The 10,854-nt window shown below is 32.2% G+C and overlaps 2 protein-coding genes across 2 annotated transcripts; one reads left to right on the top strand and one right to left on the bottom strand.

The window, feature by feature from the left end:
* Nucleotides 1–99: 99 nt before the first annotated feature.
* On the top strand, nt 100–4,357 carry LOC132704559 (nucleolar GTP-binding protein 1). The gene is made up of 9 exons (XM_060674631.1): nt 100–244; nt 296–770; nt 1,669–1,920; nt 1,987–2,270; nt 2,337–2,544; nt 3,268–3,463; nt 3,563–3,647; nt 3,704–3,934; nt 4,008–4,357. The coding sequence occupies exons 1-9, from the start codon at nt 197–199 to the stop codon at nt 4,161–4,163; spliced, it is 1,935 nt and encodes a 644-aa protein (XP_060530614.1). The 5' UTR covers nt 100–196; the 3' UTR covers nt 4,164–4,357.
* Nucleotides 4,358–4,843: 486 nt separating this feature from the next.
* LOC132705890 (beclin-1-like protein) lies at nt 4,844–10,826 on the bottom strand. Its single transcript, XM_060676838.1, has 7 exons — nt 10,511–10,826; nt 10,298–10,458; nt 7,503–7,654; nt 6,552–6,797; nt 5,776–6,049; nt 5,229–5,449; nt 4,844–5,033 (listed from the first exon to the last, which is right to left on the bottom strand). The coding sequence occupies exons 1-7, from the start codon at nt 10,620–10,622 to the stop codon at nt 4,904–4,906; spliced, it is 1,296 nt and encodes a 431-aa protein (XP_060532821.1). The 5' UTR covers nt 10,623–10,826; the 3' UTR covers nt 4,844–4,903.
* Between the last annotated feature and the right edge of the window lie 28 nt (nt 10,827–10,854).

Here is a 10,854-nt window from a genome sequence, read left to right as displayed (position 1 = left end):
ACAAGTATCATATGCCTTTAATGAATATTTTTCAATGAAAGTAACCTCATTGAGATCCTAGCAATTTTGACCAACAGAATTATAAGAAGAAGAGAAAAACCTCATTGGGTGTAAACTTTTCTAACCCAATCGTTTTTAGCTGTACACGTGCTTATTTTTTGGTTTTTTCAGATTGCATTAGTCAAAATTTATAAATATGTCGCTTTACAACTTCAAAAAAATCGCGGTGGTCCCCACTGCAAAGGTAGTTTAGATTAAGTGGTTTAATTTTTAGTTTTATATGATTATGTTTTAGGATTTCATTGATATTATGCTATCCAAGACACAGCGTAAAACACCTACTGTGGTACATAAACATTATAAAATTACCAGAATAAGAAGTTTTTATATGAGAAAAGTGCAATTTGCTCAACATAATTTCCATGATAGATTAACACAAATATTGACAGAGTTTCCCAAGCTTGATGAGGTGCATCCTTTTTATGCCGATTTGATGAATGTCTTATATGACAAAGATCATTACAAACTTGCTTTAGGCCAATTAAATACAGCGAGGCACTTAATTGATAATGTTGCTAGAGATTATGTAAGATTGTTAAAATTTGGAGATTCTCTTTACAGATGCAAGCAGCTTAAAAGAGCTGCTCTAGGGAGAATGGCAACTATTATGAGGCGTCAAGCATCAAATTTAACTTATTTGGAGCAAGTGAGACAACATTTAGCTAGATTGCCTTCTATAGATCCTTACACCCGAACAATCATTATTTGTGGTCAGTACCAAGTATATTTTTTAACAAAAGTTAAACAAAAAAAAAAGGTATATTAAAGTATGAGCGGAAAATAATGTTTTCATACCACATGTAATTAGGAGAAGTGCTTTCGGTATTTCGAGCACTATGCCCAAGTACTTTACACTCTATTTGTTATTGGTATTAAATTATCAAAAATTGAAATGCTTGGTTTCAATAAATTTTTGGTTTTCGTCCTATGGCATTTATATTTAAGAAAGAGATCTAGAACTATTTTTTACTCCCAGCATAGTTATAAATATTGTTTTCATCATCTATCAAGCCACATTAAAATATCATTCAATATCGAACACAAACTTCAGTTCTAAATGCGACAAATGTACAATCATTTTCTGTGTAAATGTCTATAGTGGATTCTATATAAATTATACAAAATATATTTTCTTTATATGACAGTATGAATTGGTATGTTTTATCAAAAATAGGTGCCTGCCTTTTTTTGTAGTAACATTTTACTTTAAAAGCTACTGAAGTTATGAGAAATGGTTATGTTATGCTATTGGACTTATCTACAATAAAAAAAATATTGGCATGAGTTGGTAAATAAGACCACGTTTTACTTACATTTTCTACTGATCCTGAAAACCTAAACTGAAAATTTGAAATACAATGCATTACTATATTAGTGGTAATTGTTTCTCAATAGCAAATTAATTACAATAAAGTAGCAATAATAATACCCATAAAATAGACATCACATCTCCAAAAACATGGAAGTCTGGAGCAAATAACATGCACAAAAATGGAATTGTAAAAATTAAGAACATAATAATAGTCGTCCATAAATTAAAAAAGCAAGTTCTTCACTTTTACATTACTTCGCAATATTCTATATTAAAAAATGTGTTTATATTTTTAGGTTTCCCTAATGTTGGAAAATCTTCTTTCATTAATAAAATCACTAGAGCAGAAGTAGAAGTTCAACCCTATGCCTTCACTACCAAAAGTTTGTATGTAGGACACACCGATTACAAATATCTTCGGTGGCAAGTTATCGATACTCCTGGAATTTTAGATCATGCCCTTGAAGAGCGAAATGTTATTGAAATGCAAGCTGTTACAGCATTAGCTCATTTGAGGGCCTGTGTTTTATATTTTATGGACTTATCGGGTAAGAAAGACTACAGGAATGGAAATACGCTCTATGGATAGTTTAATCTTTTGATTCTTTTCCCAGAGCAATGTGGTCACACATTGGAAGAACAATGTAATCTATTTGAATCTATAAAGCCATTATTTTCCAATAAACCCATTATAATTGTGGTAAATAAAACAGATATTGTCAAATTAGAAGAACTTTCAGAAGAAAAAAGAGCTGTTGTAAAACATATAGAGGATGACCCAGAATTTCAAATATTACCGATGTCAACAGTCACAAATGAGGGAGTAATGGAAGTGAAAATGGAAGCGTGTGAGAAATTACTTAGTTTTCGAGTAGATAAAAAAATGAGAACCAAAAAGGTAACTTGCATTTGAGAAATTCCTACCATTCATACTTCGATTTGAAAGGTATTTTTTTTTTAATAGGTGGATAGCATATTAAACCGTTTACATGTTGCAATGCCAAAACCGCGAGATAGTAAAGCAAGGCCACCTTGTATCCCTGAAACTGTTCAAATCAAAAGATTAGAACAGGCTGCAAAGCGTAAACGCAAACTAGAAAGGGATATTGAAATAGAGGAAGGAGATGATTATGTGTTAAATTTGAAAAAACATTACACAGATATTCCAGAAAGTAAGAGCCAAGATTGAAAGTTTCAGATATTTTGTTAACATTATTTTTATTATTATGCATATTAGTTGTTTTACCATTCTATTCTATTCTTAAAACGTGAGTTTAAATATCCAAAGGAAATTTGTCAGGTCATTCACAAAATAGGTCAAAACTGGCAGCAACTTTGACAAACACTATGAATGGTTTAATTTCGATGCTTGAGGTGCTAGAAGGAATTTTTCATGATTTGCATCTGCCAATCAAGTCACCATAGATGTAGTTTACCTATGGGGACTGAAGTTGGGATAAATGATGATCGAATATTTAGAAAAAAAAACTTCTGAAATCACCAACAGCAAACAACTAAATTTGGTGTTCAAATTCAAAATGTCAAAAATCAAAGCCTCGGACGTCTCCACTGATGGGTCAAAATTTTTACTCATACTGAAATACACAAATCATAATCACATCTGTTTAGAATAGATGTATCAGTCGGCCCCATAATATTAGGCAGGCTTTGGTCAATGTGCCGGTGGTTTTCTATTAATAATTGTTGTTAATAAGAGTTAAGTAAGGTTTTGTTTAGGTTTACTGGTCCCTGGCAGGAATTTTATCCATAATTTATCTGGTGTTCTTTGGATATTTCATCTGCAGTTTAGTATAGGTTTCTGGTATGATTCATAATTAAAATATAAAAATAAAAAATAATAGGTAAACTTCCGTAATATGCTCGGCATTTTGTAGATGAGCGTGAAGATATTATCCCAGAGATTTGGGAAGGTCACAACATAGTGGACTATATTGATGCAGATATATTTGAGAAGTTAGAAGAATTAGAAAAGGAGGAAGAATTAAGAGAGGCAACTGGGATGTATGTAGTGCCAAAGATTGAATTAGATGAAACTATGCAGGAGATTCAGAAACTTGCGCTACAGATTAGGTTAGCCACATTCAGTTTTTCAATTGTCAATATTGAAAACACAACATTAAATAGAATGTGTGTTCGTTGTGACATTTGATTTTACTTGATTTTTTTTAGGCACAAGAAGGCCATTTTGAAAGATGAAGCACGAATCAACAAGCAAAGCAAAAAGCCGGTCGTGCCGCGTACATCACGTGCCAAGGTAATAATATAACTTTATTTGAGCATCATAGAATATTTATTCTAATGTTTTTTTAGGCAAAAGATCGTTCAGTTTCCAAACTCCGAAAAAATATGGAGAATTTGGGTGTGGACATGTCTGAAACAGAAAATGCGAACTTTACAAGGACTCAAAGCAAAGGAAGGTCAATAGGCCCTGTGGCCAAACGTGCACGAATGGATACAGGCAAATCAGAGAACATGCCTGTCATCCGGGCCAGCACTATGTCGAAACCTCCCAGAAATGAACAGGGAGTTAAGGACTTGGTGGTGAGTATTTCATTTTTGTCTGGATTCTGAAAAGACGATATATTTTTTTATAATTTAAACTTTTAATTTTCAGATGAAGAAAAAGTTATCTAAAATTGCTCACAGAGCAATAAGCAAAAAAGTTGCCAAAATGGGTCTAAAAGGTGAAGCTGATAGGTTTATTGGAAATAAAATGCCTAAACATCTGTTTTCGGGAAAAAGAGGGGTTGGTAAAACTGACAGAAGATAAACGTTTGATTTGGGCAATATGCCTTATTTAGAATTTGTTAAAGAGCGAGTAGTTATTACTTAAATTGCATTATACAATTTATTCGCAAAAATTTTCTATAAAAAAAAAAGTCATTCAGAACAAGTAAAATTAAATTGAAATGGTTTCAATGTCTCAAAATATTTTGTAATGAAAGTGTAATAAATATTTATTTATCATTCTATTTTATTTTCGCGAACCGGAAAAATTGGAATAGGTGTTAACATTTTTGTAGTGAGAATGTGAATGCGTCAATGAATTAAAATTCAAATTCCACATTCCCTATGTGGCACTTACCTATCCCGCTCGTCGATTTCAATTCTATCTTCAAAAATGTTTTAAAAATCGGCTTACCACACCAGACCAGAAAAAAGCATGCTTCCACTCTGCGACTTTTACCCTCTAAATTTGAGAAAATTGTTATTCCAAAAAAGGTGGACCATGATTGGGATAAACACACTTCACTCTAGGTTTTTAAAATTCTCAAAAGAATAAGGTTCTAAAATGATTTTATATTCACCATGTCAGTTGGAGACAACAGACGCTTAAAAAAATCATTGCATACAATAAAATTATGAAGTTTTCGTGAAAAATGCCAATCTTAAGCCTTGTAACCTTGCATAAAATTATTCTATTTATCAAAGGACTTAATAGTAAGGCCATTTTTAACAATGCATTTTTATTTCACATTTTGCCAACAAACAATTCCAAAGTATTTCCTTCTACAAGTTTAAAGAAATTTCTTCCCCATCACTACTAAACTGAGATGCCACCCAGGCGAGGCCCCACTTTAGGTTGGTGAGCATATATTTCAATGCTTTGGTCCATTGTTCTTCAGAGTTCAGCTGAATTCTGAAAATTGCATGTAAATGATTACAACATGTCTAGCTACAAATGAGTTATCTAAATTATGACATTAAATGAAATTAGACTCAATCAACTATGAAGTAGAGTGAGGTTTATACAATTTAGGCCATCAACTTGTTTATGTTTTATTTTCAGAAGAAGAATAATTTATGTTGAAGTGCAATTGAGATATCACCATACTTGATGGAATAGCTGACATGATCTGAATCCTCGATTTTTCCTTTATTGGTGCGATAAGGAAAACAAAAGACCTTATCATTTTTTTCCAGTTCCTCTACTTTTGCTTGGAATTGTTGAAGACAATCCAAAAAGGCAACCATGCCATTATCAAACTTTGTGTCCCACAAAAAACGGAAACCTCCAGCGCCATAGAGGGGAAGCTCCTTTTGTTCCTGGATATCCTAAAATAAAATACTTTACTAAAGCAAATATATAAAGGGATAATTCTTAAGCTATTTAAGAAGCGATTCTAGATATCTTTGTAAAATTAGGTAAATGCATTCTGCTTAAAAACACACTATTTTAATTTCGGCCAGTGGCGGTCCATATGTGATTTGTATGGCATATATATTTCAACAAAAATGGTAGAACATATTTTCAGGTGTATATTTTGTTTAGATAGTTTAACCATTTCTTGATAAAAATAATTAAATTAATAATGCCACACTTCACTACAGTGACTAATAATCTAAACTAAATCTTTTATTAACCAAAATCACTTACTTACCTCAATATAAGAATGGTTTCCATATGGAACTAGCCTATATCTCTCAAAGGTTAAATCAATTTTTCGAGCTAATGCAGATAACAACAAAGCAGTTTGTCCCCAGGCTGCATTGATTTCTGACCAATCAACAGGCGCTGAAGGCAGTCTTCCCAGACAAAAATTATTTATCGTTCCAAAATGTCCTTTGTGCCAAATGTGAAATGTAGCATTAAATACATTTGTTCTCTTCAACTTGTCCAATTGATTGTTAACGTGACTTAATTGGTAGTCTAAACTAAAAGTATTCAAAAAATTACATAAAAGATAAAGATGGTTTTCAGTTATGTCTGCATGCATCAGGAATGGTCCGAATGTAAAATTTAGGAAAAGGGTTTTAATATAGAAGGATAACGCTAAAAAAACCATATTTACACAGTGAATAACTGCTATGAAGCTCGGTTTTAGAAAGTTTTAGGCACCTTTATACACAATTTGGTCCAAGTCAATCTGAATTTAGCGCAATAACATTGTCTAAGAAGCTGCTTCATTTGAGAAAATCACCACTTGATATGTAAATGAAACCGTGTTATTTTACTCTCATTATGAAATTCCAACCAAAATTTTTATTTTTTACTTTTGTCGCCGCTACGTCCTAATTACCATGTTTTTTCTTCTTTTTAGTCTAGTAACTTTTGTTTTCTACCAACCTGCAGTAAGTAATTTAAAAAAATACTTATGCACGTCTTGGCCATTTTTTAGAGGAAACAGATAAGTAATTAAACTAATTAAAATCTAACCTTTTTCCCTCATCCTCTGCAACAAGCCAATCTCTCTTATGCCTAACATATTCTTTCCAATACCGGTCTTCTTCCTGCGCGATTCTCATTGAAACATCCTGTTGCTCAGCAATAGCTTTAATTGTTTCATTTTCCTCATTTTGCAAGGCTTCTAATTCTTCAAGTAAACGTCGAGTTTCTTCGTTGACATCTTGCAATGCTTTTTCTAAATCCTGAAGTTTTGGCTCATCATTTTCATTTTGTAACCTAAAAATTTATTTTCAACATTAACTTCTGTCATGTGTATTTTCTTTTAATTGTAAATCTAGTAACTTCTCTTCTAGCAATAATCACAGAAAAATATTATTCTTATTAACACACTTTGTTCAAGACAAAGTTGTAATGATTGAAAATATCTACCACCCTCAGTAAAAATTCAAATTATTGGAAAGTTTAAAATAATTTAGTTTCTTTAAATAACATCAAACACATAAAAAAAATGTAAATCCAAATTAGAGAAAATTTTACCACAAGAGTCTCATACAAAAAAAAAGTGTATTAGTAAAGTAAATGATTAGAGGATAGCAAAATTTTAATGTTAATGCTACTTTTTCAAAGAAGCGGCAACATCGCAGCTTTAAAAATATTTTAGAGCTGATGAAATTGGCTAAATTTTCTAAGGTCTAAGGTACCATCAACCACAAAATATCCCATATTATACAAATATGACAGAAGAAGTTTATACTCATACCATATTTTCTGTATCGCCATTAGTTTTGGGTTTGCATTTTTGGAAAAGAGCATGAACACCATGAGTGAACCCATGACTAAAATACTGGAAATGTTGGAAATGAGTTGCGATCCTGGGTAACGAAGCTGACCACCACCCCATAACACCTTGCTCCATGTATAATTCGGTATTTTTGAGTAATGAGTAAAAAAAAAAGAATATATGGTATTAATTGTATTTACCTTGCATAATGCTTATTGTAATCATCATAATCATTTTGAGTTATTTCAAGTTGTTGTTCCAATAATTCAATTAAATAGTCCGCACATTCCTCACATAGTGGATGATCTATATTGGAACTGCCAGAAAGATGATCAAATAATGCAGCTTTGATCTAAAATAAAAATTATTTTCTTCGGTTAACAGTAACAACACAATACAATTCTGCAAAGTGGTAATAAAATAAGTTGAGGGAGAAAAAAGTGGATACAACTTAATATCAACAACTGTTTTTCAGTGAGAATTATGAGATTGACAATTAAATGTAGGAAAAAAGACTTTAGTGACATCTTTATTCAATAATGGTTATTGTTTTGTCCGAGCGGAAACGGACTTTGGCCGCAGCTGGCACCGCAAGAATTCGCAAAAATTACTCAAGACAGGATCAAAAGATTTTTGATTACTTAACTTAATTGACCCTACCTCGCTTTTGGTCTTTCTTTCGGAGGGGCCGACCCTTGCTGTGTCCTCTGTGCCTCGGGTGGTGAGGAAATTTGTTGATCACCACACATATGACCTGATGTGTTCAATGGCACTTTTTGAACCACACGATGAGAGCGACCAATTTAGCGCTTCACCGTGATTTTTAGTGGAGCATGCGCCTAAGGGCGCTGGCGCGTATAGATGGCCAGTTAAGCTCAAGACTTTAATACCGCGAAGAAAGGAAGAAGAATAACTTCTTAGTGCTGTACTCGCGGCCAATACATAAGTTATAGGTTTATATATATATATATATATATATATATATATATATATATATATATATATATATATATATATATATATATATATATATATACACAAAACGGTAGTCGTGACCGGCTAGTTGAACAACAAATTTTAGTTAATTGGGGTATCGGTCCTGATGAGGGCTCAAATAAAAGGACACTAAAGTGATCCGGAACAACGATAACAAAATTATATTAGATTGGTACATAAAACCGACCAGTTCGGGGAGATATATGAATTTCCACTCTTACCATACAACGAAAACAAAAATAAATTTGGTCATAGCATTAAAGACACGAATAGAGAGGATTTCTCACCCATCACTAAGACAAAAAAATCTTAATAAGCTTTACGACATGCTGATTAACAACTCATACCCAAGTAGGTTAACTAAAAAATTGTTATATAGCACGACCCCACTAAGAGCTCCAAACCCGCGGAACACGGTCGTCCACTCAGATAGCCCAGAAATGGACGATCTGAGATGTTTTTATTTTTCATTGCCATACATTAAAGAATTAACGACCACACTCACAAAAATTCTGAGAGCACAAACAAATATTAAGATAGCATATAAACAAACAAAAACATTGGGGAGTGTCTTTAGCAAACTAAAAGATAAGGATGAGGTACAAAAGAATTCAGAAGTAATTTATAGCATCCCCTGTAATCAGTGTGATCAGGTATACATAGGACAGACATCGCGAGTACTTAAGGATAGAATTACGTCACACAAGAGTGATTGCAGACTTAATAAGAACACCTGTTCATTAGCAACACACTCTAACCAAATGGATCACGATGTTAACTTTGTTGAAACAAAAATTCTCCATAAAGAAAGCAACCACAACAAAAGAGCAATTTTGGAAATGGTGGAGATCTTCTTGGAACCGAAATCGGTCAATAAAAGATCTGACATTGATGGCCTCAGTGTGATCTACTCTAATGTCCTAACTTTACAACCAACCGTCAATCGAATTGCGTTTGCTGATAATAGTGTCGTCACAATGTAATTATAATTTAGAAAAATAGTCCCAAGCCTCTATACATTAGGTGCCTTGTAAACAAAAAGGAGGTAACAAAAGGAAAAAAAGAAGGGAAAAAAAAAACTGGACGGCTGGCGGTAGTCATATTAATAAAACTTTTCTGTCATATTAATAAAACTTTTCCATCATTTGCGTTTTGCGTTTGAAGTAAAATTCGTTTAAATAAAATGTAACAACAATTTCGTCTAGATGGCTGCCCTCGGTTATAATAATTAACGGTCGTATTTGATTCTTTCTGTTATCCGGATGAGTTTGGTGTTGGCCTATAATGGCACTGTAGCAGTAAGTACTTTAACTAGAAGACTTTAGTATTAAATAACTAAGAGCCGCTTTCATATTGTAGCCCCTGAAGAAGAAAATAAACATTTTCGAAAGCTTGGTGTAGCACAAAAGCCTTTTATTTGAGCCCTCATCAGGACCGATACCCCAATTAACTAAAATTTGTTATATATATATATATATATATATATATATATATATATATATATATATATATATATATATATAAATTCATAAAAACCCGAAAAAATAATAAAATGAAAACTAAACAGTTATTATCTCAGCTTGATCACAAATATGGGATCATCAGAAAAACATTACATGAACTACATATAGGATATTAAATATCACTTTTCACATTTTCACAGTTACTTATTCAAGACACCATTCTTCATATTTCTTCATATATTCTTTATATTGACCGGTTATTATTATATTATAATATATATTGAATATTAGTTAAAATCCAAACTTAAGTAGAAGAAAAAAAGGATTTGAGACAGTACAATCTTGATAATCAGGAATATTACATGTAAAACATATGAGCAAATTAGGCAGACATTCAAATTACTGCATTATGCATTTAAATGCATTGCATTGACACCAAAAATTATGTACTGTTAGTATTGGCTAAAAATGTCTATCAATTACCATCTATTCTTGTACCCAGCAAAACTGTAGTAAACAAACACTAGTTTGCATACCTTAAATTGATGACTTAGTAAATCCACCTCATTTTCATCTGAGATTAACATAAAACCATTAGCTCCATTTCCAGAATCTGATAGCCTGCAAGGTGGTACATAGTGATCAAAACTTGTTGCTTGAGACTCCAATTCTACGTCTGGTTGAGAATGTATAGGTACTATAAAATCATAACAATAAATTCTGAACAATAAAAGCTCAATAAAGCTTACGGTTAAGCTCTGCCGAAATATGTTCACTGAATGAATTTAGAGAGTCCTCGAGCTTCAACGGCTGGGAACATCGTTGACATGTAAAGGACGCAAAAAGTTTATCGTCACACATATTCAACTACTTATTTATTAAGGTCAAAAATCATAAAACTAGTCTATGATCACAAAATTAAAAGTATTTTTAATACTGGTTGAATAATTAAAGTCTTATTATTTTCTTTAATGCGTTGTATAAAGTTTTTTATTTTTTATTGACCTTTTTACTTCGATTCAATAATGCGTTTCACTAATACAGTTGGCTGACTTTTTACGTCTATTTATATCCATACCATATATATATATAT

This window comes from Cylas formicarius, unplaced genomic scaffold (assembly GCF_029955315.1).
Source record: "Cylas formicarius isolate icCylForm1 unplaced genomic scaffold, icCylForm1.1 PGA_scaffold_10__41_contigs__length_53128322, whole genome shotgun sequence".
Taxonomy (NCBI): Eukaryota; Metazoa; Arthropoda; class Insecta; order Coleoptera; family Brentidae; genus Cylas; species Cylas formicarius.
Note: the sequence above shows the minus strand (reverse complement) of the source record. Positions and strands in the feature narration are given on the sequence as shown.

Coding starts and splice junctions, on each gene's coding strand:
- LOC132704559 (XM_060674631.1), top strand. CDS start 197: ATGTCGCTTTACAACTTCAAAAAAATCGCGGTGGTCCCCACTGCAAAG. Junction 245..295: donor CGGTGGTCCCCACTGCAAAG/GTAGTTTAGATT, acceptor ATTATGTTTTAG/GATTTCATTGATATTATGCT. Junction 771..1,668: donor CCGAACAATCATTATTTGTG/GTCAGTACCAAG, acceptor TTATATTTTTAG/GTTTCCCTAATGTTGGAAAA.
- LOC132705890 (XM_060676838.1), bottom strand. CDS start 10,622: ATGTGTGACGATAAACTTTTTGCGTCCTTTACATGTCAACGATGTTCC. Junction 10,459..10,510: donor TATTTCGGCAGAGCTTAACC/GTAAGCTTTATT, acceptor ATGATTTTATAG/TACCTATACATTCTCAACCA. Junction 5,034..5,228: donor CATGTCAGCTATTCCATCAA/GTATGGTGATAT, acceptor TGCAATTTTCAG/AATTCAGCTGAACTCTGAAG.